The sequence below is a fragment of the Zonotrichia albicollis genome, chromosome 21, assembly GCF_047830755.1.
Source record: "Zonotrichia albicollis isolate bZonAlb1 chromosome 21, bZonAlb1.hap1, whole genome shotgun sequence".
Lineage (NCBI taxonomy): Eukaryota > Metazoa > Chordata > Aves > Passeriformes > Passerellidae > Zonotrichia > Zonotrichia albicollis.
The window spans coordinates 1,834,480-1,861,708 of record NC_133839.1 but is presented as its reverse complement, the minus strand read 5'-3'; the positions used below and the strand labels follow the sequence as shown (position 1 = coordinate 1,861,708).

Genomic DNA, 27,229 nt, shown 5'->3' with positions numbered 1-27,229 from the left:
CCCAAAAAGCAGAGACTGTGCCTTTTTGGAGTGAGACAAGGCATCCTTGAAAGACCACCCTAAAAGCAGCTCTGATCCATGTCTCGGTGGTGAGAGCACTGGGCATGGAAGGAACATGTCACAAGCGGCAAAAGGACTTTTTTCCCCCGGGCGGTGCCGAAGTGACAAGGAAGCATCCGGGATTTCAGTGTGTTTCCAGGAGAAGCCTATGGAACAAGAAGGACTCCTTTCCTCTTCATGAACTGCAGTTTGAGTATACTAAAGTGTCGTGCTGGGCTGGGCAGTTGGTGTTTTTTGAGAGAATGTATTGGATTGGGAAAGTCAGGGAGTGGGGAGGAGGAAAAGTGGTTTTTGTAAGGTTTTCAATTTTTTTTTTCCTTTTCCTTATAGTCTTTCCCTATTTTTCCTGTAGTTTTAGGTAATAAAGTGTTATTTATGTTTAAGTTGGAGCCTGTTTTGCTTATTCCTGGTCACATCTCACAGCAGACACCAGGGTGAGGCATTTTCATGGGGGCACTGGCTCTGTGCCAGGCTCAAACCATGACAGGGAGACTGAGGTCAGACCTCACTGGAATCTTCATCATCCTCACAAGGGGCAGAGTAGGGGCATCTCCAGTCTCTGCTCCCTGTGACAGGGACAGCAGCCAGGGCACGGCTGGGGCTGGGCCAGGGCAGCTCAGGCTGGAGCTCAGGGCAAGGCTCTGCCCCCAGAGGGTGCTGGCACTGCCCAGGCTGCCCAGGGAATGGGCACGGCCCCGAGGCTGCCAGAGCTGCAGGAGCCTTTGGGCAGCCCTGCCAGGGGTGCCCAGGCTGGGGGGGCTGGGCAGGGGCTGGGCAGGGGCTGGGCTGGGGGATCCTTGTGGGTCCCTCCAGCTCAGGGGATTCCATGATTCCCTGATCCATGGCACTTTACCCCAGCTCTGTGTTTGCCTCTTTGGAAGCCCCTGTGAGACTGTGCTTTCCACAAGGGTTGACTTGTAAGCACATTGCAGGAGCCTTCAGGGAAGGAGATGAGATTAAAGCAGTGTTCTCTCCAAAACCAGTGCTGCCTCATCATGTTTTACTTGGGCTTTTTTAGGCTGGTTTCATAATACAACTTGTGTAATCAATCTTTCTTTCTGTCCTCAGCAACGAGATTTTGATCTCCTATCAAGCATCAGTCATACAGGACAGGAGGGCACAACACTCTGGGGGCAGGTTTGTCACCATTTTCCCGTGGTTTGGGTGATTTTGAGCTGTCACCACCACTGGTCTGTTCTGGTGGTGCTGGAGCCCAGCCAGGCTCCCCCCTCCTGGGCTGAGGGACCCAGTGCAGCACCGAGTCTGCTGCTCCTGCCCCTGAGTGCCACATTGTCACCAGGGGCCAGCCTGGCCTTGGGCTCTCTTGCTCAGCTCCCCCCAAGGCTGTGCACATCTCCCTGGTCACCTTTGGTGTCTTTGAAAGCCACATCTGGCAGACTGGAAAGCCACTCTCAGTTTCCTGTCCCCCTAAGGACAGGAGGATTCACGGGGGGCTGCACAGACTGGAGAGCCCCTGGAGCTGTGCAAAGTCAGGAACATCTCCCAGCAGCAGGGTGAGGGCCTGAGCACTGAGGTACCCCAGGAGTCACCCCCTGCAAGGGGACAGAACCACGTGTGGCTGGGCCAGGGCAGGGCTGGGACACCAGGGATGCTCTGTGGTGGCTCCTGTGAGGGTACAGGAGGCTGGGGCACATAGCCAAAGGAGATGTCTGCTGCCTCCCCTAAAGGTGGATCTCAGATGGGAACTGCTGTGTGATTGTGCACCCATCATTGAGAAAACAATGTCCTGCTTTTGTCTCTGGAAGGGTTGCAAGTTCCAGAGCACCTCAATTGTCATTGACCCTTTCCCTTCCCTCATTTCAGCTTCACTGCAGCTCCAAGAGGTTGGAAATGCCCAGAGATCTCCCTCTCCCCTTGACAGGGCACAGCCATGGCACCTCTGCCCAACACTGGTGCCTGTCACCACCTGGGCTCTCCTGGGGACAGACAGACACCTGGGAGAGGCTCCTGTGGCCCCTTTCCCGGGGAGTTTGGCCCCTCCAGCCCCTCTAAACAGGGGATGGTTTCTGCACAGGCACCAACCACCACTCCTTGCAGCGGGCAGGATGGAGACTGCTGCTGTGCCTCCAGAGAGTCCCTGGAGAGGGAGGTGACATTGCTGGTGTCAGCCCTGCTGTGGGAGGCAGACAGCCCCATCCCATGGGGAGCTTTCCCAGGGACACCCTGAGTGTGGTGGGGACACCAAGGGCTGCAGGGGGCTGATGTTCCCCACGTGCTCCATCTCCAGCCCCTGGCCCAGGCTCCAGCCTCTCTGAGGAGAAGGGCAGGAGATGCCCAGGCAGTGACCAGGACTCTGAGGTGCTTTCCAGCCCTGCTGTGTGGCAGTTCCAGGGGACTGGAGTCCCTGAGGACAAACTGTCCAATCTCCTGGGACACAATGTGCAGGAAGCTGAAGCTGAGCTTCTGGCTGGTTTTCCAGCAGAAAATTGGAATGTTATCAAAATGAAAATTTCCTTACAGTGCATTTCAAACATGCAGATCCTGGTTTTCCCTCAGAAAGTGTTCCCAGTTGAACTTCCCACCCCTCCTACAGCACATCTGACTGTGTTCCTGCACCTTCAGCTCCCTCTGGTTGCACAGGAGCTGCTCTGGGCTTTCTCACCATCTCTGCCTCCAGCCACTGATGTTCCATGTTACCTCTGCCCCCAGATCCCCCTGCCTTCCCAGGAACCCCTCAGTGTTCCAGGCTGACTGCTTGCCCCTTGTTTATTTCCCCATCCCTGGTGTGCCCAGCTCCTGAGGGAAGGCAGAGCTTTGCTGGGTGCTGGGAATGTCTTTGCACAGGGGAGACACCTCCATTCTCATCACCTGCTGGAGGGTGGTGCTGCAGCTCCTGTCGGTGACGGGGGGGGCTCCAGATGTGCCAAACACTGCTCAGGAGGGTGGCAAAGGCCTTGGGGGCCTGGAGCTCCTTCCTGTGGGCACAGCTGGGCAAAGGCAACACGGGTGCCCATGGGCACCTAGAGCAGGGAGCTGTGCAGCCTGGGGACTCCTGAGCTGCAGGCCGGGCTGGCTCAGTCCCTCTCAGCTGGGAAAGCGTTCAGGAAGAGCACAGGGACTGAGGGACTGCAGTCCATCCTGGATGTTGTCTGGAAAAGAACTGGAGACAGGGCTTGAACACACCAAGCTGCTCAGACACTCCCCCCTTGGTTTCCACCCCGTTGCTCCCTGCAGCTCCCCCACCATAGGAGCAGAGCCCTCGGGCACCTTCCCCTCAGACTCCAGTCACTGCCTGTCTGTCCGTGGCTGATCCTGTGACAAGGACATCCTGCTGTGTCCCAGCTGCTCACACAAACCACAGCCCCAGAGCACTGGCAGTGAGGACACACTGTGCCAGCCTCCTGCAGGGTTGTGAGGAGCTGCTGGGGCCCTGCACCCCCTCCCTTGTCCCCTGTCCCTGCCTAGACCTCAGGCTGGGCTTTGGTGCTGTTCTCTGTCCCTGTCCTGGAAGGCAGCAGGCTCCAACTGCATCCAATCTCCCCTCTGCTGGAGCAGCTCATGGGGAGTTTTTCCTCCAAATATTCTGAAGGGTGGTTTCTCAAATTTTTCAGCCTCTTTGCAAAGAATGTGATGCCCAGATCTGCAGGCAGCCTTCCTGTGCAGGGTTCCCCAGTGCTGCCTGCAGAGGCTCAAGTCGTTGCCAGCTGCTGCTCTGACTCCTCAGGGTGAATCCAAGGACAACAATGCCACCTTTTTGTTTGGCAATTCGTGATCTCTGACCCTCAGGTCAGTATTAGAGACCACATTTACAGTCCATGTCTCCACTGGATCTGCAGTCCTGTCTGAAGAGCAGGACCAAAAATTCTTGCTTCTGCTTTCATGGCTTTGCACTGCCTGTCCTAAAATACATTCCAGTTCTGTGCTTATCAAAAAACCCAAGTGATTTGGCATCATTATTTGCTGTCTCACAGATTTTATCACCAGTGATTGCTTCCAGAGCAAAGGCAGGAATACTGAAGTGGCAACTGCATTGCAAATCCTTTCATCCCTGTATGAACACCCACATCCCATGGCAGCTCTTCAGTACCAGGCCTTGGAGCCTTGCCATGGGCACTCTGCGTGTGCTTTGCTCCATTTTACACCTCAGATTAACCTTGCAGCTGCACACAGGAGCCATTTCCACAGCCTGGGTCGCAGCTACTCCTCTCAATTCCATTTTTGCTTTCTCAAAAGAAGAATGATTTGGTAGCTCCACAAGGAGTGGCACAAATTGCATATTCCTAATACTTTATTTTGTCTTCTATGAAATTCCCCATTGCCTTTTCTACCGCTGGGACTGATGCCTTACCCTGAGGCAGGTGAAGTTTCCAGCTGGGTTCAGTGCTGCTCCTCTGAGGTCTCCAGGTTTTACATTGAGTCGCTCTGGCCATGGAAGGAATTTCAGCACCCACTGGTGAGGGGACACCTCACGCACAGCCCTCCCATGCCCCTGTCCAACCCCTGCATCCGGGAGGTGCCACATGAAGAGCAGCATCACACTGCACTAATTGCTAACAGCCAGCCCAGGTCAGTTCCTGCCCTCCGCCATGGCCAAGGAGGAGGCTATGATGTGCCAGGAGCAGCGACAGGGAAAGGAGAGAGCAGCCCTGGCTGCCAGGAGCAGCTGATGGAGGTGGCTCCTACCTGGGAAAGCCCTGCACACTCCTCTGCCTTCAGAGCATCAAAGAGCCCGAGGACACAGCGAGGGGGAGACTCATGTGGTGACAACATCTGTGCTGGCTGTGCCTGGCTGGGGGCATTGTCACCCAGGCTGCTCCTGCTGCCAGCACAGCCATGGGGGCAGGACCTGAGAGGGAAGCAGGCTTTTCTCAGGTCTCCACAACTGTGCCAGAAGCAAGAGTCTCTGGAGACAAAAAATGAATGGAGGCACAGAGGGAAGAGCCTGCCAGCATGGTAGGCTCCATGGCCATCCCACACTCCTGGCCAACACAAGAAGGACTCAATAGCTGCACTCCTTTTCCCTGCAGGGAACTCCAGGTAATGAGAGGGAAAGAGCTCTTGCACTCTGAATAACGTTTCAGAGCCTGCCTTTTTCCTTTGTCTTCTCTGCCAAGCCACCTGCTGTGGCCAGGTCTTAACTTTGTTATTGTACTGCCATCACACCCACCAGCATCCAGGTCTGTACAGCGCACTCCAGAACAGTTCCTTCCCACACAACCCTCTGCAGGTGCACCTGGTAGCAGAGGAAGGAATGAAGTCAGCTCTGTGCACACTGAGGGTAGGGATGTGACCCTCTTTGGCTTTCACTGTCTGTCCCTTCAAGACAAACCCACACCGTGTGAATCCAGCCAGGCCCTCAGCTCCATGCGTGGAGGAGTGTCAATGACATGGGGACACTGAAAAGGGTTAAGCTTTCCTGGAAGTCTGTTCCAGGAGCACAGCAGGGTTGGTGTGGAGCTCCATGCCAAGCACTGCAAGAGTTAAGGCGAGGTGGGGCCATTTTCCTTCTCTCAGGGAGCGCATCACAACCTCCATGGCTTTCATTGCCTCCCCAGGCCATGGTCTGCAGCTTCCTGAGAGGGTCTCATGGCTGGAAGAGACTGCAGAGCCCCGAGCCCGGCACGCTGAGCCCTGCAGCGTTACACAACGGCCATTTTGCTCCTGCAGCTCCTTCCGAGTGCATGTGGGCAATGTGGGACACAGGCAAAATGGTTTCCATGGCAACTCACACTTCAGAGATGCCAGTGAGAAAATTTGCGTTGGGGGAAAATATTCTGCTTCTGCTTCAACTCACGTTGCAAAGGAAGGACAGAGGTGGGCTGCAGCAGCACCCCAGAAATGGTGGTGTAAAAATATCCCTGGTGGTTTTGGTTGTGCAGTGCTCGGTCTATTCCCTGCCCGGGCTGGCTGTGCCGTTTGCCCCATGCAGTGACAAAGCAACACCCTCTCACTACCTGAAACGCGTTGTTTTTCTCCAAAAAGGCCAAAGTGGCAGGTCTGGGGAGCAGTGTGCTGTTCTGGCCACCTCACCCCTGTGGCCCTGGAACGGGACAGATGCAGTCCAGGAGTGAAACTCAGTCTCTGTGCCATGGAGCTGGACTGCCCTCCAGATGCTGGCCACTGGCTGCTGTGCCTCCATTTCCTTAAGGGAGGCTAATGGTAGCCCAACAACAGGTAGATGATGAGAACCCCAAGAAGTCTCCTCAGCAGAGAAATCTTAAGGTTATATCTCAGAGTAATTTGGTGAATTTAATGGAGTGAAATGGCTGGTTGCCCTGTGAGCTAATGTCTGGAAGAGTGGTGGCTCTGTCTGGAGGGACAGAGTGAAGCCAAGGAACCAGGCTGAGCATCAGCTGAACATCTCTGCCCAGGAGCTCTGCTGGTCAAGGGAGGGTTCCCCAGCACTGGAGTGCACACAGGCCATGACAGAGTCCATGTCACACAGAGCTGTGCCCAGGCAGAGCTGCGGAAGTGTGCTGTTCAGAGGTGCTGCATAACTGGCAATATTGGTGTGGAGAACAAACCCACGGACCGTGTTTTACCCCCAGTCCCTGGTTTGCCGAATGCCCGGTGCGTCCGTGCCTCCCGAGGCACCGGGAATGCGCTGATCCCGAAAGGGCACTGCAGGTGAAAAGGGCGGAGCGGGACCCCGGAGCTCAGCCCCGTACCGCCCGCACAAGCGACTCTCGCAGGAGCTGCGGGACGCACCCACACCCCGCACCGGCACAGGGCCGGCGGGACCCGCGCCCTGCCAGCGGTGCCTCCGACCCCGCAGCGACCCCGCACACCCCGCGGCAGGGGAGGGAAGGAAAGGGGAGGGGGGCTCTGCCGCAGCGCCCGGGGCGGGCGGGGGTCCCGGGGGCGGGCCGGGGCGGGCGCTGCGGCAGCGCGGGGCGGGCGGGGCGGGGCGCAGCGGCGGCGGCGGCGGCGCGGGCGCTTCAGCACCGGGGAGAGCGCCCGGCAGCGCCCGCAGCGCCCGCAGCGCCCGCGCCGAGCGCCGGGCACGGCCCGGGGACCGAGCCCGATGGGGTCGCGCTGAGCCGGGCGGGCGGCCCGCGGGGCGGGCGGGCGGGCAGGGGGCCCGGCGGGCTCCGGGCCGCCCGTGGATGAGCACCATGCGGCTGCTGCTGCTCGCCCTCCTCTTCTCCTCGTCCTTCGCTCGCGCCGGCTGCGACCCGAAGATCGTCAATATCGGCGCGGTGCTGAGCACCAAGAAGCACGAGCAGATCTTCCGCGAGGCGGTGAACCAGGCCAACAAGCGGCACGGCACCTGGAAGCTCCAGCTCAACGCCACCTCCGTCACCCACAAGCCCAACGCCATCCAGATGGCCCTGTCCGTCTGCGAGGACCTCATCTCCAGCCAGGTACCCCGGGACGGCGACCCCCTCCCCGCCCGGCCCCGGCGGGACCCGAGCCGCCGCCCCCGCGGCCACCCTGCCCCGGCCCCGCCGTGCCCCCGGGCCAAGCCGAGCCGAGCCGAGCCGTGCGGGGTCTGCCCGGGCCCGGGGCGCGCTGCCCGCATTGCAGCCTTTATGTAAGCACGGCCGGCTGAGCGCTCCCCGCACCCCCGGGCACACTCGGGCACCCGCACACAGCCCGGGCACACTCGGGCAACCACAGACACTCTGGGGCACACCCTGGCACCCGCACACAGCTCGGGCACACACGGGCACCCACATACACCCTGGGGCACACCCGGGCACCCACAGACACCCTGGGACACACCTGGGCACCGGCACAGCACATACAGGCTCGCACACACCGCCCAGGGCACACAGGGCCACCTGCAGTGCCCACCAGGGTCACACATGGGCTCACACACACACCCCCCAGGGTGCGCTTTGGCATCACACGCCCCCGGGCACACACGGGCTCACACCAGCACTCTGGGGCACACAGGGGCACCCCCACAGCCCTGGGGCACACGCAGGCACACACACACCCCTCAGGGCACACAGGGATCACACATGCACTCTGGGGTGCACACAAGCACCCACACGCACACCAGGGCACACATGGACTCACACATGAAGCCCAGGCAGGCACAGACTCACACATGAAGCCTGAGCACATATAAACCAACACAGACACAGCCCTTGAGCACACACAGACTCACACATGAAGCTCAGGCACACACAGGCTCACACCCAGGGCACACACAGGCTCATACATGAAGCTCAGGCACACACAGATTCACACACACACCCTGGGCACACACAGACTGGTACATCCAGGGCACACATGCTCACACACAGGCTCACACATGTAGCTCAGGCTCACACACAAAGCCCAGGCATGCACAGATTCACATATACCAGGGCACACACAGGCTCACACACACAGGCTCACACTGGGCACCACAGGCCCCCATACCTTGGGTTGTGCACATACATGCCCACCCAACGCTGTGCATGCACACAGCAATGTGCACACACACCTACACCACACACAGGCACCACGGGCACACACAGAGCCAGGTGTGAGCACACACAGGCATCCCCAAACTGGGGGGACATTTGGGCACAGGGAACACTCTGTGTGCCCGCAGATTGTGCCCTCACACACATGTGGGAATGCCCACGGGCTGCACTGCATGTGCACATATTCCATACACACACAGATTCCATGCCCACACACAGATTCCATGCCCACACAGATTCCATGCACACACACATGCACACACCATGTGCACACACACACCATGTGCACACACACATTCCACACACACACATTCCATGTGCACACATTCCATGTGCACACACACACTCCATGTGCACACACACACACTCTATGTGCGCACACACGCCATGTGCACGCTGCACTGCTGAGCAAACGTGGGCTCACACACAACACGTCTGCACTTGTGCCAGCATGCACAGCTGCTGTGACACATGGGCACATACATCTGCGTGAGGGACCTGGCACACCCACTGCCACACGCACACCCGGGACATGGGCACACATGGCTGGGGGTGCAGACACACAGGCATGGCACGCACAGACACACGGACACACAGACCCAGGGTGCAAATGCACACAGACTCGGTGTGTGCTGTGTGTGGCTGTGCACAGAGCACAGAACGCTCCTCGCTCCTGTGCCCGGGGTGACTCTCAGCGCACCTTTGGGTGCAGCCCGAGCCCCTGGTGCCGGCGGGTGCAGCCCTGGCCCGGCCTGTCCAGCTCCCCTGCCCTGGGTGCAGAGCCCGGCGAACCCCCCAGGCCGTCAGTCGGGACCATCGGGGGACGGGCGGGTACAGACCCCCCTCCAGCGCCCCCCGCAGCCGCGGAAGGTCCGCGTGGGCCCGCGCAGATGGGACCGCGCCCCCGAGCCGCACGAACGGAGCCTGAGCCGCCCAGGGCGCGGGGAAACGCGTGTGGCACTCACGGCCGGCAGGGCAGGGGCTGCCAGCGCGGGGCAGAGCTGGCCCTTGGCGGCTCAGCCTCCGCCGTGGCGGTGCAGGGTGGCCGGGACAACCCTGGGGAGGTGGCCGGGCCGGACAGCGCGGGCTGTCGCCGCTGTCCCCTGGCACGGGGTAGGCTCAGCGGGTCTCGCACTGAGCCGAGGCTCCATTCAGCGCTGCCGGCCGATGGATGCCCGTGGCCGTGTCCCCTCCCCGCCTTGTCCCCGCGCACAGCGTGGGGACGGGCACAGCCGTGCGGGGGCAGCGCGGCCGGGGCTGCCGTGGGCGCTGGGCTCGGCGTGCCCGCTCTGTCCGACAGCCGGGGCTGTCCCGGCCGCTGTGCCCCGCTCGGTCCCCGCTCGGTCCCCGCTCGCTGGCGCCGTGCCCGAGCGGGGGCTGCGGGGCGCAGGAGGGGCTGGCAGCCCGCGCACCCAAAATGGCTCCTGCCGGTGCTGCGGTGCGCCACGGCACAACCCGAGCCCCGCACGGCCCCGCCGCTGCCCCGAGCCCGCTCCTGCCCCAGCGCCCTGCTGGGTGCGGGTCCTCACCCCCTGTGTCACACCGGACACCTCTGCCCAGGGCATCCCCTCCTCCTGCATCCCCGGGAGCTTCCCAACCTTTTCTCTAGCAATTTCTCCCTACTCCCACGTAGGGTCTCCGCCTGGCCCAGCTCCCTCTGCACCCTCAATTTTCTCCCTCCCAATGCCAAGCAAGATGCTCCCTCTTCCCGCAGACCCCCGGCGCCCTTCCTCAGGCAGGCTCCATCCTCCTCTCCTGTCCTGCCAATCTGTCCCTCCAGCCCCGCCGCTGGGCACATCCTGGGGCTTGGGCAGATGCTTGGAGAAGGAAGAGTTATTTCCTCCAGGCATCAAAGTCCTTGCACTGATTCGCCCTTGCTGGAGATCTGTCACCAGCTGGGGACAGTCCTTGTGCTGCGAAAGGGCATTGGTGTAATAAAGGATCCCCAGGGAGTACCCAGCTCCCTCCTCTCCCTTTGACACAAAGTAGGATCCTGCTGGAGACCAAAATCCCAGCCCTGCTGTAACAGCAGAATTTTGCCGAGATCCTCCTCTCGCATTTTGGTATAGCCCAGATCCCGGCTCCTGCCCCCGCCCTCCGGGCTCTGCCATTCCCTGTGCCCAGGGCCAGATGGCAGATTCTCTCCCGGGCTCCGCGCTCCCGCTCCCGCCACAGTCCCAGCTGACCACTTTGTTCCTAATGGTCCTCAGAGGGGAATTACGACCGAGTATTAAATGTGTGGTTAAAGAAATCGCATTACACAGTGTGACTGGTAGGGAGATGCTTCCCTTTAATCCATGGCAGTTATTAGTTTAGCGAGCGGAGCGCCTGGGCACGGCATTCCATTAGGACGGAACCCTGAGCAGAGCCATCCCCCCCCCGCCGTTGCACAGCACCCCTGCGCCCGGCACAGCCCTTTCTTCCCCATTCCGAGCCATTGCAGTGCCATTGTCATGTTAACGTGGGGCTGTTTAGCATTGCAGAAAAGAAAAGGGAAAAAAATTCACACTCGATGGCCGTGGCGCTCCCGTGAAATAATGTTTGTGTCGTGTATCCTGTCCTACAGGTCTATGCAATATTAGTTAGTCACCCTCCTGCTCCCAACGATCACCTAACACCAACACCTGTATCATACACAGCTGGCTTCTACAGGATCCCTGTCATTGGTCTGACAACACGCATGTCTATATACTCTGATAAGGTAACTGATGCATGCTTCTGGTACCTCATACGTGTGCTGTGAATCAGGAGTGCCCGCCAGGAGGGCTCATGGTGTCTGCACTCTCTGTGTCTGTCTGTCCACCCTCTCCAGCCCAGCCCGCAGCTCCCTCTCTCTCTCTCTCCCCCCCTGCATTCCAGGGTACATCATTTTTTTGCAGCTGCCAGTGCTGACCTACATAGCCCGGGATGATTTCTGCAGCGCTGCTCTGCCAGGCTGCCGGGCTCGCTGCTCTCCAGCCAGGGCAGAGGCACAGACTGGCTCCTGCCCTGTCTCTGCTGCCAGCCAGGGGCTCCTGGGGGGGCCTGGGAGGGCCAGAGGGTCCTGTCAGAGCCTGAACATTGGGCAGGAGCTCTCTGGGACTGGGAGGTTGTTTGGTTGCATTCACTTCTCTGGGTTTGTGGGATATTGGTAGGGGAGATGACAGAATATCCTGAGGCTTCACGTGGCATTCAGTCTGGTCAGCACTCAAGACAGAGGCTCAGATTCCAGTGTCTCAGCTGTCCCTGTGGGAACTCAGAGACTTCCAGGCTGGATGAGGTCCTGGGCAACGAGGTGGTGCCCTGGCCTCAGCTCACAGCCCATTTGGCAAACACCTAAAGCCTTAGGAAAGGTAAAAGGAGGAGCTGAGCGGAGCCAGGCCTTCCAAATGCCATTGCAGGTTTTCATCCAGCACACGAGCTCAGTGGGTGAGATCGAGCCTGCTTCGAAGCACGAATCAGCCTTTGCTTGGAAAATGTGAATATTCACAAATGTAAATGTTCAGTGCAAAAATAGTCACTCCACCTACATGGTAAATAAAGTCAAATTTCAAGAGAAGGAGCAGCAGCTCCTAGAGAGGCACCAGCAGCACTGCTTGGCTGGAGCAGCAGCAGATTTTGGCATCTCCCAGCAGGGAAGCCAAGGCAGGGTGGTCAGCAAGCCAGGATAGTGATGGTGGCTGTCAGGGCTGGGGACCTGCACACCCTGCCAGGGTCCCACCAGGCGTGGGTACATGGAAAGGGATGGCAGAAGGGCTGGCAGAGCAGGCAGGAGGCGTTCAGGGGGGATTTGCTTCTTGCTGTTCTGGGGAAGATATAGATCTAACAGCAATGTCACTGGGAGGGTCCTTGTCACAGGGCCCACCATGGCAGCAAGAGGGGACCCTGCACCTTCTCCTCTCTGCTCCATCTCTGCAGGGCTGTGCCCAGTAAAGCAGCCCGGCCCACCTGTGCTGGCCTGGAGTGCTCACCCCCAGGGCTCACCCTGTCCTCTCCTTCTGCCAGTCTTGTCCTTTTTGAAACCTGTTTTCTGCAGAGCAGCCCCATAACCCCCACCTGGCTCCCTTCAGGGCTGGGGGAGACACCCAGAGTGGCAACCCAGTGCTGGCAGGGAGATGCTCTTCAGGGAATATTTGGGGTGTTGCGCAGATTCAGGGGTGCAGCTGCCTGGCAGAGGGTGGGCAGGGAGCCCAGGCTGCCCACCCCACACCCTCAGGGAGCTCCTGCCTGCCTGGCATCATGCTCAGCTCCTGCCCACCAAGGCTTGGAGCTCTCTGAAGAACAGGAGCTGCAGGCAGGGACTGGGGAGAGGAACAAAGGATGTTTGGACAGTGGAGGGGACAGCAAACGTGGGAGTGGAGTGGGGGACAGAGGGGTGTGGAGCTGTGGGACAGGACAGTGGAAGCTTCTGCACACCCCATGCAGGACAGGCTGGCTCGTGACACAGGGATATTCAGCTGTTCCCTTTTTGGTTTCCAGTGATCAGCTTGCTTTCTTTTTTGTTTTAATTCAGGAAATTATATGTTTCAGCTTAGTTTCTATGGAAACAAGCTTGTAGGATCACTTTTTATGTACGCCCCTAACTGGTTTTGGAGGCATCAGGCAATTTTAGCTGAATTTCACAGGGAGCTGAAGTTGGGTTAATTTTGGTCCTCTCAAGGCTACCAGGGGAGGAAAGGTGTGGGCCTCAGCTTGGACAGGTTTGCCCAGAACCTTTTGATGCTCTCAGAGCATCTCCAGTCAAGCACAGTGGTCCATGAGCTGTACCAGTCTTTCAGCAAGGATACCCAAGGGAAGTGAGTTTTAATGCTCCAGTATCCAACCATTTGTTCTAGAAATAATACTGCAGTTATCAGGCAGGGCACTCTGGCTTGGCCTCCTCGTACATCTTATGAAATCACAAGCTGTTCCTCCACTGAGGCCCTCTGAGCTCCCAGCACAGCCCTGCCTGCTGGGGAGGGGTCTCTGGGATTCATCACCTCTGAGAGAGGCCAGCAGGGAGCTGGGGGAGAGAGGCACTCTCAAGGTAAAGGCAGCAGAGTGGTTCCCATCACTGTGGTGTGCGTGGCTATGGAGAGCCCTCCAGGGAGATCTCATGGGCTGAGCATTGCAAAAATCCCCCTCTGCTTTCCCTCAGTGCTCCCGTGCCCCCCAGGCCACTGAGGGTGTTTCTCTCAGCTCTGCATCTCAGCTGGAACAAATTTGTCACTGACATGCTGGCACCATGAAAAGGGTGAGCTGACAGCAAGTGCGAGAGCAGAGCTGAGCACAGCTCAGGAAGGTCTGTGCTCTTCAACCACACCACCTGGGACTGTGGGGCTGCTGAGCCGCTCCCCACCCCACAGCAGATTATTGCAGCCGAGGAACAGGGAGATCAATTAATAATTTAATAATTTTTTAAAATCAATAAATTAATAAATTAACAGATTAATAAATTACCAAATTAACAGATTGATAAATCAATAAATTAATAAGTTATGAGACCTGCTCTGCTGCTGGAGGAGTTGGAAAATGCAGTTTAGACATGCTGCAATTGGAGATCTTCTTCAGTTCCAGCACCTTCCCCTGGTGGTTAAGTGAGGTCTGTCTGTCTCTCCAGTCAGGGGATAGATTTCCCTCTGGTTCCTGCTCTCAGTGGAACCATTCCAGGCCCTCACAGGGCTTGTGCACTGAAAGGGTTTTCTGCTTTATTGCTGTCTCACTGCAGCCCATGCTCAGCAGAAGCCCTGTTAGGGCTGGGAAGGTGCAGGTGGGGACAAAAGTGACTTTTGTTGACAAGTTCAGGGTCAGTGCTCCTTCACTGGCACCCACAGGTGACGACTGGAGAGGCTGCTTGGTGCAGCACAGAGATGTTTGTCCTGGGAGTGGGGAGCACAGGCCTCAGCAGGACAGGAGAGCCCTCAGCAGGGCAGGAGAACCCTCAGCAGGACAGGAGATCTGTCAGCAGGACAGGAGAGCCCTCAGCAGGACAGGAGAGCCCTCAGCAGGGCAGGAGTGCCCTCAGCAGGGCAGGAGAGGCCTCAGCAGGGTAGGAGAGGCCTCAGCAGGGCAGGAGAGCCCTCAGCAGGGCAGGACAGGCCTCAGCAGGGCAGGACAGGCCTCAGCAGGGCAGGAGATCCCTCAGCAGGGCAGGAGAGGCCTCAGCAGGGCAGCCTGGAATGTGCAAGAGCAGGCCAGGGAGGTGGAGGCCAGGCCTGATGGAGCCCCCACAGGGCAGATCCCCACAGGTTCAGATTCCAGCTGGGAGCAGGACAGAGCAGCCCCACAGCAGCCCCACAGCCCCACAGCGGCCCTGCCCATCCCTTCCTCTCTGCACTGCAGGGAAAGGCAGAGAGAGTCACTTTAGCCTGAGCTTTGCTCCAAAACCCCTCCTTGCACTTGTCTGAGCTGTTTTAGAGCTATCTCAGCTCCCTCCCATCTCCTCAGCTGTCATGTGGGGCAGTGGGCAGGCTCCCTCCATGGAAACAATGGCCAACACTTCTTTCTCATGCCCAGCTGGTGAATTTTACCAAATTTTCAGGAGCTCCGCAGATTTGAATCTCTGAAAGCTCTGAAATTCCTCAGGCAGCTCAGCCGGGAGTGCACTGCTAGCAGGGGGGCTGACCCCACTGCCACAGGTAATGAAGCAAAGGCACATTGCTCCCTTCAGCCTGCAAGGAAAATCCATCCCCCAGCCCTGGGCTGAGCTCCTGGGCAGGCAGGAGTGCAGGAGGTCACAGACCCTTCACTCATGGCACTCTGCAAGGCCCTGAGGGGACACACAGGCCCTGCCTGCTGGCCCCAGCCACACCCTTTGCCCTGTGGGTAAATCCCCATGCCAAGGCACCCCCAGTGCTCTCCCCCAGCTCAGAGCCAGGCTGTGCACAGGACTGCAGCACCCAGGCACCTTCCCTGCAGGGGGATGCACTCCTGTGCTTCCTGCTGGTGCAGGTTCACTGCTGTGCATGCACAGTCTGTGCTTTCACACACACACACACACACACACACACACACACACACACGATCATCTGCTCAAACAGCTCCTCTTTGTATGGACTTGCATCAGATATTTGCAGCTCTCAAGTCCTGACCCCACACAGAATCATCACAGAATCCCAGAATGGTTTGGGTTGGAAGGGGCATTAAAGCCCATCCAGTGGCACCCTTGCCATGGCAGGGACACCTCCCACTGTCCCAGGCTGCTCCCAGCCCTGTCCAGCCTGGCCTTGGGCACTGCCAGGGATCCAGGGGCAGCCACAGCTGCTCTGGGCACCCTGTGCCAGGGCCTGCCCACCCTCACAGGAAATATCCCCAACCCTGCTCCCTCTGGTCCCCCTGGGTTCCTGCTGAGCTTGGGCACTGGATTTCAGCCCAGCCTGTGTCTGCTGCCCCTTTGCAGAGCTGGAATGAAGTGGGGGAGCACAGGACTGAGCTCTGAGGTGTGGGTGGGCTGCAGGGGGGTTTGGGGTTGCTGTGAGCCATTGCCATGGTCCCACTCCAGCCCTGGCTGGCACCAGGCACACTCAGAGCAGAGCAAGGGGTGAGGATCCTACAAAGCACCCCACAAGGCCAGTGTGGGCTCGTAGTGAGGAGCAGTTTTTGCTGTGTGCCTGATCTGAGGGCAGAGAGGGAGGGATGACAGCCCTGGGTTCAAGGGCTGGAGAAGCACCAAGGGCACAGCTGGTGCAGCTGAGTGAGCCCACCAGCTGGGCTGGCTGTCTCACAGGGGCTCTGCTAAAAACCACAGGTCTCTTTTTACAGTTATTTGCCAAAAAATGGGCTAGCTAGGGTGCATAAATCACTGCCCCCATCCTCTGCAGCGCAACCCGTGTGCCCGTGCCCAGCTGAGCTCTGTGCTGAGTTTCAGGGGGTGTGACAGGGACCTGGGGGATGTCACTGTGTGTGCTGGGGTGGGGGTATCAAATCACACCAAGCTGGATCCTCATCTGCCTCTGCACAGCACAAGCTGCCCGTGTGAACCTCTGGGGGACTCTCATAATTTTTCTGCCAATCTTTGGCCCTTGCAAAGATGCTCAGGAGTCCCAGGTGCTTCAAAAGCTGTGCCAGACCGTGAGTGCTCATCCTGAGATCTCAGCTCAGCACTTGACATGAATTTTTCTTCATTTTCCCTTTTGAAAACCACAGTTCAGTAATCCAGGAGCTGAGATACCACCAGAGTCTGTCCATGACCCTTTTGACACCACCTCAGAAAGCAAATTTGTCTGGACTGTTAAACCAAGTTGCCCCCCAACAACCTTGCAGTATTTTTTTCTTCTGAACCAAATTATATGTATTTACAATACTTAAGAAAGCCATGAATGGTTAAACACCATTTTTGCAAGCTGGTTGGGAAGCTAGAAAGTAATTTGATGCAATATACGGAAATTTCAAAGATTTTTTTCATTTGAAAAAAGGATTGAAAGAATTTTTATAGAAGTTTAACCTGTGTTTCTCTGATTTCCTTTTTTAATATTGGCTTTTCTGTTATTTTTTCATCTCTTTTCTCTCTTCTGATTTTTTTCCCATTTCCAGTTTCCCTTTCCCTGGATTTCCTTAAAGCAATTAAAAATGCTTGCGGTTTGACGCTGGTGTAATGCTAGTGCTTCTATGAAAATACATTTTTTTGGGGGTCTACTGGGAGATGTGACTAGGAATAGAGCAAAGCAGGCTCTAACTTAGGAATAAAGAAGAGAAAACTTTTTTAACTTACAACTACATGTAAAAAGAAACACACAGAAAGAATGAAAACTTTCTAAAAACATTCTTTATACTGAATTTTTAATACATCTGTCTTTTAGATCACTAACTTTCAGTCTATGACTACCTTTTAGATAATTAATTCTCAGTTCATCAAGGAGTGAGGAGCCTTTCTTGTGCCATAGCCTTCCTCTGGAAACAGAGTTGAGACCTCTGGTGTTTCCAGTCACTTGTGGCACTGCCTGGAGATCATTTGCCATTGTGACAGTGCTCTCACTACTGAACATGGACTAGAGCTGCTTCTAGGGTTTTCCTTTTAAGGGTTCTTTGTCTAGTTTTAAAAAGAGCACAGTCTCTCACTCTCAGGACACTTCTTTTCTCTAAATTTCACTTCTTGGGGCTGAGGGGTCTCAAGAACAGAGATCTTCTCTTGTACTGAAGATCGAGGGCACCAACTACTTTCTTCACTCATCATCTTTGTTTACACACTCTTTCACATAACAACACTGAACTCTCTTGACTCTGAGCTATTGCCTCTTTTTAAATGCAGTGTCTGTGTCACAGGAAAAAAACAGTTCTGTCTATGGCTATACAAGAAAAGTCTAGCCAAAGGCCACTCTATCACTTCTTTCTACTTAAGATTCTTCTTCACTTCTCTTGTGGCCTATTTATTTTTATCTCAACTCTATTCTCTTCTCATTCAGCTCCAGAAGGGTTAGCATTTGTAAAGTTTCTATCATCTAAGAAAAAGGTTAAAAATCTCAGGCTCTGCCTGTCCAGAACTCTTATGCTGTCTTGCTGGGCGCCTTCTTGCCGCACTTTCTCTTTTTGTCTTTCTCAACTGGCCATGATATTAAATTTTTAAGGTGACACAGGCACAGGCTGGCTCTCTTTCTCTTTCTTCTCGGGGGCTGCTGCTTGATGTTTCTTGGTGCTCTTCTACTTTTCTATCTTCAGGGCCTTGGCTTACCTTACCTGGCCGCATGGCTTCCCCTCCCCGCCCAGCCGGCAGCACCTGGGCAGGGGAGGTTTGAACTTCTCACTGACTGGAACGAAGAGAAAATTCTCCTGGGAGTTTTCTGCTTTTAACTTCTTGTGTTCTCAGAGGCGTATCTATGTCTTCAGTGGCTAATATTCAAATCTGAGCACTTATTGGTTTGACTACAGCATCTCAAAAAAACCCACACTTCCTCTCAAACCATGACACCTGTGTTTCTCTGTTTTCTTTTTTTAATATTGGCTTTTCTGATATTTTTTCATCTCTTTTCTCTCTTCTGATTTTTTTCCTATTTCCAGTTTCACTTTTCCTGGATTTCCTTACAGCCATTAAAAATGCTCTGGGGTTGAAAATTAAAAATGCTTAATCCCAGGTGGTATGCCCCTGGCCCAGGCTGTGCAGCTGGACCTGGACATTCCTGGGCATCTCTGCTGACTGCAAAGAGCTCTTGCACACTGTGTTAGTGTTAGTGAGGACACCATGGTTGCCTTTCCATTGTTTGTCCCTATGGGGCTTTTTCCCAATCCCATGGGTTTGTGGGGTGAGCTGCTCTTCCTGTAACTCCAATGTTTGTATCTCCTACTCTGAGAGTCATGTTGGGGCTCTCCTGGTTTTTTTCTCCTCTGGTTAAACATCCGCCCTTCTCCTCAGTGTCTGAGGTTCAGGAAATGTTCCCAGTGCTGTGGTGGCTCTGCTGCTCCCCCATTCCCCTGCGCTGAGCTGGGGCAGGAGCAGGGACCTGCTGAGCCTGTGCAGGGAGCCCTGAGCACAGCAGGGAGTTTGCATCCTTTTCTACACATTTCATGGTCTGGTCTGACATTATCACTGCGTGGAGTGTGAGGAAGAGGATTTATCTGGTGTGTCTGTTCCTCCTGTGTGTGTCCATGGGGGACAGGATGCCTTTTCCTTCCCAGTGTGTATTACTTTGGCCCATTCAGGACATTTCTGACCCATTCTGGGTCAGGTCTCTGGATGAGCAGGTCTGGACAGGCCCTGTTTGGTTCAGACAACCATCTCAGCCTTAGAGAAAGAAATATTATGGTGCTTTATTTTTGTCCTCTCCAGTTCTGGCTCCTGCCTCCCTCCAGCACGTAGCTGGGCTGCCAAGCAGGGTCCATGCTGAGCATGAGCATTTTCACTTCCTAATATTTGACTCTAGGGTTTTTTGGACAAGCTGCATTTGTTTGAAAGCTCTCTGTCAGCTCCAGCTTTTGGTCTGATTGCTCCCCTAAGAGCAGTGTACTTAATTAGGCTGGAATTGATATTGCACAATCAGCCAACCATAACGATGTCTTTAACCCAAGCAGAGAGGTTTGCTGGGGCACGGGTCCAGAGCTGCCTCCTCTGCCTGCTGCTGCAGAACAGGCTGACCTAGAAACAGCCAGGGAGCATGTTATAAAACTGCCTTTCTGAACTTCTGCCATGGCACATGACGGGCACACAGCTGCCTGTACCTGCCTCTTGCCTTCTGAAGGGAATTCTTCTCCTTTTTGATGTCCATTGTCTGGTAATCATTTAAAAGGTCAAGAGGCAAGGCTATATTTGCACTGAACACTGCTGGTCATTCGTGGCTCCATAGGCTTTTCTTCTCTGTGCATTTATGGAGCACAAAGCAGAAACCCCTGTTTGCCATGCTCTGGTTTAACCACAGAGAGGTGCAAAGTCATATGCAGGGTTTGCTTCCCAGCCAGAAGGAAGGATGCAGGTCCCAGACGTTAGGTCAAGGTGTGCATCCCAGAATGGGTCCCTGTCCCTGTCCCTGTCCCTGTCCCTGTCCCTGCAGACGTGGCTGGCAGCCCCACAGCCTGTGTTGAGCTCTTGTTCTCCCTTGCAGAGCATCCACCTGTCCTTTTTGCGCACGGTCCCACCCTACTCTCACCAGGCCAACGTCTGGTTTGAGATGATGAGAGTCTTCAACTGGAACCATGTCATCCTGATAGTCAGCGACGACCACGAGGGTCGTGCTGCACAGAAGAAGCTGGAGACCCTCCTGGAGGAGAAAGAGTCCAAGGTCAGTTCCTGAACATTGTCTTGTAGCTTTGTTTAAGCAACAACAACGAAACTAGAAGTCTTGGGCTGTTGTATGTATGTAGATTTCTGTATGTAAAACACCTTTTCTTTCCATTGTAACATGGCTAACATGCTTAAAGCATCAACAGTGTCTGACTAGTACCTGACAGAACTTTGTACTTTATTCATTTCACTTGCTTTGCCATGGTCAAAATCTCCTACATGTAAATCGACTACAAAATGAAGGGAAGGATAACCTGGAGCTCTGCAAATGCCTTGCCCCAGTTTCCCACCCAAGGAGAGGACCAGTCTCTCAGTGTAGGGAAGCACCTGCCCCACTGCAGCCACCCCGGTGCCAGGCAGTGCCAGCAGTGCCCAACCCACCCTGCAGAGCAGCTTCTCAATTGGCCATGGGGCTGAGCTCGGTGCCTGGCAGGGGCTCTGAGCCCTGGGCAGCGCTGTGGGCCCTTCCCATCTCATCGCAGCACACCCAAACGCTGCTTTCCTGACACCCCATGCATGGCAGGGCCGCTGTGGGACCTCGTCCTGCTCTCAGGGCCAGGGGAGCAGGGAGGGAGGCAGCCAGGGGGACAGAGCACAGACCCCCGGCCTGCAGGGAAAGGACTGAACAACTGCTCGAGGCCAGCACAGAAGAGCACAGGAAGCTGTGCCTGCAATCTGGAAGGCAAGGAAACACCTCCTGTCCTTTGGGGGGAGTCCAAGCACGTCCTCTCTCCTGTGTAGGGTGAGGTCCCCTTTGGATGGGCAGAGCCTGAGTTCATCCAGTCTCCAGCAGCATCAGGGCAGGCACCCATTTGGGGATGTTCCCTCCCAGGCAGGGACCCCAACTTGCTCTTTGCAGCCCCACCTGCAGCTGCTAGACCTTTGGCAGTCTCTCAGCTGTTGGGATGTGGCCATGGATGCTTCTTGTGGTTGGAGTTGGTGGCTGAGCTGAGAGATAGGACCCTAAGACTGCTCTTCATCACCTCCCTGGAGGAACAACTGCTGCAGGGGTGCAGGTTGGCACAAGCCACACTGACCAACAGACTCCTGATTATGGCAGCGATTTTCAAGAAGTTTCATCCTTGCTGCATCCCTGGCTGTCTCAAGGCACTGATGTTCCACCAGTCACAGAGGGATCCTCCTGCCTCCAAGGACAGCTTCCCACTGGGTGACAGCAGGACAGTAATCTTCTCCAAAGCCTCTTCCCAGCACAAAGCCCTTCATGCAGGGAGAGCCGTTGTCAGTCTCTCTCCCTCCTCTTGCATCTTTTAAATTCCCCTTTTTGTTTTCCTCTAGTTCCTCTGCATCCCATTCTGCTGTTCCCTCTCATGCCTCCACTCCCACCTGCCCCATGTGGTGCTTCAGGCACAGGGTGCATTTCTTCAGCCTGCTCACCCTGCAGGAAAGCCTTGGAGAGCTTGGAAGATGGGGAGAGAGAGTCTGTCCTCAGACCTTCCCCATTTTGCACTGCAGCTGCCACATCTTGGTGTGCTCTGGCAGCCTGAGAGCCACTCTCCAGGCTGGTGCACCTGCTCTGTCCCAGCAGGTCACCTTGTCTTCTCTTTGGGGTGTGCATCTTGTTGCTTTTTCCTTTGACAAAGGTCAGGCAGACTGGTCTGACTGGTCTTGCAGGTGGCAGATACTCCGTTGGGGCTTTCCTGTCTTCCTCCACCTCTTCTCTTCAGTCTCTCTTCTGATCACAGCTGTGCTGGCTCTTTCCATGCCATGAAGTTGCACCATGGACTTCTCCCCAGCCTCTCCAAGGGCAGCCTGGGCCCTGGGGAGGGAGCAGGCAGGAGACCTGATCTCAACCTCTTCAAGGCTTAGATCACAGCCCCTGAGGACATGGAGGACCTGCTCAGGGTCAGAGACTCCCCTGCCATCTGGGCTCTTGGTTTGGGGCGTGGCTTTGCCCCCAGGGTCTGTGCCAGCCCTGTGTGCCATCCTGGCACCACTGTGTGGGCCTGCAGCTCCAGCAGCACCCTGAGCCCAGCACCCAGGCCATGCTGGAGTGCCCCATGGGCTGTCTGCAGGAACCCTCAGCCTGGAGCTGCTCCACCCAGCACAGCTCTGCTCATCCATGGGGCTCAGAAGGGAGTGCTGGACACTGGAACCAGAGCTTGGGGTCAGAGGTGGCAGCTCCCTGCTGTGCTGCCTGCCTTTCTCTTGGACAATGACCTGCATGAAAGTGGCAAATTTTTGAGTGATTGCAGGAGCATGTGGTGGAAAGGGAACTTCTGATTTGTCAGTCCCTGTGTGAAACATGAAGAGCGGAGAAGGGCCGAAAGACCACATGGAAAAATGGGAAAAAGAGGATTACTAGTGTAGTTCTGGAAACAGGGCTAGTGACAGGGAGAGGTGACCAGGGGCCAGCCTTGTTCTTCTGAAGACTCTGCTGACCAGCCTGGGCCGAGGCGCCAGCACATCCCAGGAATTCCTGGTTGATGGCTGCAGCATGGATGACCAAGTTTTTGGCTACATTGACAGTGCCTGGGGAGAAGTGACCAGCGTTGCCTGAATGGAGAACATTCCTGCTGTTCTGCTGCATCTCTGGCCTCCTTGTAGCAGTCATTACTCCAGGGCTCACTGCAGGCCCAGCAGAAGCCACTGCAGAAATCCTCACTGTGGGAGCCATCAGAAATGAAGGCAGACCTGGGCTCCAAGCAGATTTTGCCTCTTCACACACTTTTCCTTGCCAGGACCCAATTTCTTTAAGCAATGAGAAACCCATCAGGATGCATCCAAGGGGAAGAAAGGAAAGGTCACACAGCTGCATGGAAAGAAGAGCTGACAAGATGTCCTGACAAAGACTGGCCTGAATGCTCAGGAAAAGGCAAGCTAATGAGTTTGGAAAGCAAGATGAAGAGCAATCTGTCTGTCCGAGGAGCAGCTTGGGAGCATGGACCCCCACTCCTGGCCGGGATCCATTGCCATCAGGCTCTGGAGAAATGGAAATGAGAGTAGAGCTGTGTCCCACACCCCATGTACACAGATCAGGGATGCTCAGCTGGGGCGGGGTCGAGGAGAAGATGTCTCACTATGTTCCACCAAAAGCTGCCAAGCCCTCTCCTGCAGGCCCCATCAGGTTGCTGTGCCTGGCCAGGCCCCAGGGGCTGCTCCCAGGAGGTGCTGGGGCTCTGTGTAGGGTCAGGGCTCTGAGCAGAGGCTCTGGGCCCTCAGCACAATGCCTGCCAAGAGGAAACCTCCAGCCGTGGCTGCCCTGCCCTGCGCTCCTCTGGGGCCAGGCAGCACCAGCAGCTGAGGCACAGAGCAGGGCAGGAGCAGGATCTCTGCTCCAGCCCCATCTCTCCAGGGTCAGTGCAGGCCCTGAGCCCCCCTGGCATGCTCCAGGCAGCAGCATGGAGACCACCAAGCATTGAGCCCCCCTAGCCACGCTTAGGGCCAGCCCTGGTCTCAGGTAGCTGCACCTCCCAGGGCCACCCGTGTGCTGCAGAGCCATGAGGTGCCCTGGGCCCTCCCCAGGCACCAGGTAAAAGCTGCAATGCCATCCCATGTTCACCATCGCTTCATATCGCCACGCTTTGAGCCAACACGGCACCTAGAGAACTTTATCTTTCTCTTTTGGATGTCAACAGAGCTCAGGAAGCTGCTCCCTCCTTTCAGGGGGTGAGAGGTTCAGCTGAGACCGCTCACTTTGTGTGGACTCTCTGAGGGTGGACAGGACTGTAATGCTGCTAGTGATGCTAGTAATGCTGATACTCTGAACTGTAACAGTTTGCCTTTATCCAGCACTTTCCGTACACAACATTTTGTCCTTTACTTCCACAGTAATTCCATGGAAACCCCACCACTTAGGCCCTTAGATTCTTTCTGAGCTTAAGATAAAACTTCCTTGCTGAAGAATCCCCCAGTCCCTCAAGGGAAAATGCAACTGCATCGCACCAGCTGTGCCACTCAGGCTCTGCTCTCAGATTGCTCCGTGACCTCCCGTCAGAGCTGAGGCACAATCTCTCCTGATAGTGGTTTTTGCGAGCTCCAGCGTTATAGAGACCCTTTAGCAAACAGTGGAGGAGGAGGTGGATGTTGGATTGCTTTACTACACGTCATTTTCAACTGTTTATAATATTCTTCTGTGTCTACATATTTTCTCTGTGCACATTATTCATCAGAGTAAAAAAAGGAACTATGAAAACCTCGACCAACTTTCCTATGACAACAAGCGAGGACCCAAGGTATATATGCATGGAAATGCACGCCGCCCACCAACCTAACTAGCAAATGAAAAATAGCCACAGCCAACAGAAAAATTAAAAAAAAAAAAGAAAAAAAAAAGAGAGAAAGAGAAAAAAAGAAAAGAAAAGAAAGAAAAAAAATATCCATGACTATGTTTCTTGGTAGCACGTTTTTATGTTGAGATAGTTTGGTTTGGACTTGAGAATGGAAACTTAGCCAGCTGACCCTGGAAGGATTTCTTTTTGAAACATGCATGTGAACCAATAATTAACTTGCAAGTTCTTTTTTTTTTGAAAAGTTGAACCAACCCCCTTTCCTCCCCAAAGGAAACAGTTCCTTGGTGTAAGTTGCTCACTTTGATTCCCAAAGGTTAACCCTGTGCAATATGTTTTTTTTTTTCATTTCCCATGTTTTTGAAAAACAACACTCGTTTGAGTTTTCAATTGCATTTCAAAGCCTTTTTCTCTTTCCTGTACAATGCACGCCTCTTTTTGGGTCTTGATTGACTTCAGTTTGCATGCACAGTGCAAAAAAAAAAAAAAAAACCAACCGAAAAGCCAAAACCTTAAAAGAGAAAGGAAGGAAGGAAGGAAAGAAAGAAAAGAAAGAAAGGAAAGAAAAAGCAAAAAAATAACTTTAACCAATCTTATTTAGCGGACTTTTGTGCAGTTTAATGAATTCTCTTGACCCTTTTCTAGATAGCATGGCTCTCACCACCAGTCTCAGGGCTCATTCACTAACCAGCTTTGCTCACACTCATCACAGGCTGAGAAAGTGCTTCAGTTTGACCCTGGGACCAAAAATGTGACAGCGCTGCTGCTGGAGGCGAAGGAGCTGGAGGCCAGGGTCATCATCCTCTCTGCCAGGTGAGCCGTGCTGCCCCTCCCTGCTCCATTTCCTCTCTCCCAGCGCTGGGGTCAGTGGACTTGGGGTTTGACAGCTTCCGAGGAGCCTGAGCGAGCCCGCACAGCCAGCCCCTGTCCCGGGCAGCCGGGGGTGCTGGGGGTGCTGCTGCCAGGCAGGGACAGTCCCAGCGTGCCTGGCTGTGCTGCAGGAGCAGCCCTGGGCATGATGGCGTGTGCTGGTCCGGCTGGAAGGAGGGCAGCCCGATGGCCCCAGCCTGCAGCACCACGGGCAGATGTGCAGGCGCTCAGCAGCGCCGGGATCTGTGGGATCAGGCGAAGCACCGAGGGTTTAACCACTGCCCAGCAGTCAGAGTGCCCCGGGGGTGGCACCGCCGCAGCCCTGGCTCAGCGGGAGCCCCATGGCCCTTCCCTTGTGTCGTTGCAGCGAGGATGACGCGGCCACGGTGTACAGATCAGCAGCCATGCTCAACATGACGGGCTCGGGCTACGTGTGGCTGGTGGGGGAGCGGGAGATCTCGGGCAATGCCCTGCGCTACGCCCCGGACGGTAGGCACCTCCCGGGCCCCGAATATCACAGACCCACCCGGGGCTGCGAGCCCGAGGCAGCGGCGATGAGCGGCGGGATCGCGGCGCCGGCTGGGCCCGCACGGAGGGCCCCGCACTCTGCTCTCCGTCCCTCCGCCCCCGTGGGGACCCGGCCTTGGCCACCCTGGGGCTGCCGAGCCCCAGATCCGTGTCACTGCGGTTTGGCAAGCTGCCTGTCACCCGGGAAGGCTTGGGCAGGGCCCTGGGGATGGAGCTTGGGCAGGGCCCTGGGGATGGAGCTGGGGGTGCCAGGTGCCAGCCCGCAGCCCTGTGCTCGCTGTGCCAAGAGCTGGGCACGGCAGTGACGCTGGAGCAGCCAGGGCTCTCAGGAGTGCTGACCTGACCATCCCCTGTGCCGCGGCAGGAGTGATCGGCCTGCAGCTCATCAACGGCAAGAACGAGTCTGCCCACATCAGTGACGCTGTCGCCGTGGTGGCCCAGGCCGTGCACGACTTGTTCGAGAAGGAGAATATCACAGACCCACCGCGGGGCTGCGTGGGCAACACCAACATCTGGAAGACAGGACCCCTTTTTAAGAGGTACTGGGGAAAGGGTCCTGCTGGAGGGAGCAGAGGACCTGGTGGGGGAGAGCTGGAAAAGGTGGGAGCACGTGGAGAAGGTGCAGGAGGACATGGTGGCTTTGTCCAGGGCCAACTAAAGCTTTCGGGCATGTGGCACAGGGCTGCCTGGACTGTCCTGCATGATTTGGATGTGAGGGCTACACATGTCCTAGAAAACTCTCCCAGACACAGGCTCAGGCAATGGAACCCAGTTTTTCCAGGCTGTTTAGGCATCATCCTGCTGCCTGGCACCAACTCAGTCCATGTCAACCCATGCTACCCTGGGCAATGCCTGGACAGCTGGCATGTGTGGGCAGGGAATGACTCCAGGAGGAGAAGACTGGGGACTGTGGCCTCCTCCAGTGTGGAGCTTGATTCCATGGGTGGATATGGGAGAGAGGGGGGTTCTGCCCAATCAAAGCAGGGGGATATGTCCCATTTTACCTCAGTGCTGCTGACATGTTTCCTGCTGAGCATTCCAAGGGCTGTGCATGGGTCCAGTGCTGCACGCAGGGCTTGGTGGCAGGAGCTGTCCAGGCATGGGACAGGCTGCCCTTGGCTGTAGCAAACCCTGGTGCTGTGGATGTGGAGGCTGGAGTGTCACCAATGGAAGCATGTACCTGTGGGGTGCTGCTGCCAGGGCAGGGGGATCTGCAGGTCCTGCATGAGCTTCCAGACCCCAATCCCTGCATCACTGCAGCTGCTGGGGCCACAGGGGCTGGGCCTTGGTGCAGCAGCCACTCCCTACAGACTGGGTTCTGTGCAGCATGAGACCTGCAAGGCCTGGAGATGGTTTTAGAGGCGTTTCAGGCATCCCCTGCAGTGACAGTCTTTGGCATGAGTGAGTCAAAGCTGTTCTTCACAAGTGACTCAGGCAATCCTTGTGTGTCTCTGCAATCACCTTCCCAGGGTTTGGGG

At 56.0% G+C, this 27,229-nt stretch overlaps 1 protein-coding gene across 31 annotated transcripts in view; it reads left to right on the top strand.

The window, feature by feature from the left end:
* The first annotated feature begins 6,914 nt into the window (after nt 1-6,914).
* The window catches only part of GRIN1 (glutamate ionotropic receptor NMDA type subunit 1), a 40,227-nt gene continuing 19,912 nt past the window's right edge, over nt 6,915-27,229 (top strand). For 10 of the 31 annotated variants that reach the window (XR_012583415.1, XR_012583413.1, XM_074556320.1 and 7 more), the window contains exons 1-7: nt 6,916-7,385; nt 11,008-11,142; nt 19,928-20,104; nt 24,237-24,299; nt 25,066-25,166; nt 25,591-25,712; nt 26,116-26,290. Coding sequence is in view for 23 of the 31 variants with exons in the window: in XM_074556320.1 (XP_074412421.1) it covers nt 7,128-7,385; nt 11,008-11,142; nt 19,928-20,104; nt 24,237-24,299; nt 25,066-25,166; nt 25,591-25,712; nt 26,116-26,290 (1,031 nt within the window). In the remaining 8 variants the exon portion in view is untranslated. Of the gene's footprint in view, nt 7,386-11,007; nt 11,143-19,927; nt 20,105-24,236; nt 24,300-25,065; nt 25,167-25,590; nt 25,713-26,115; nt 26,291-27,229 lie in introns of all 31 variants that reach the window. The other 21 variants (XR_012583412.1, XR_012583411.1, XR_012583410.1 and 18 more) reach the window with 5 other exon arrangements.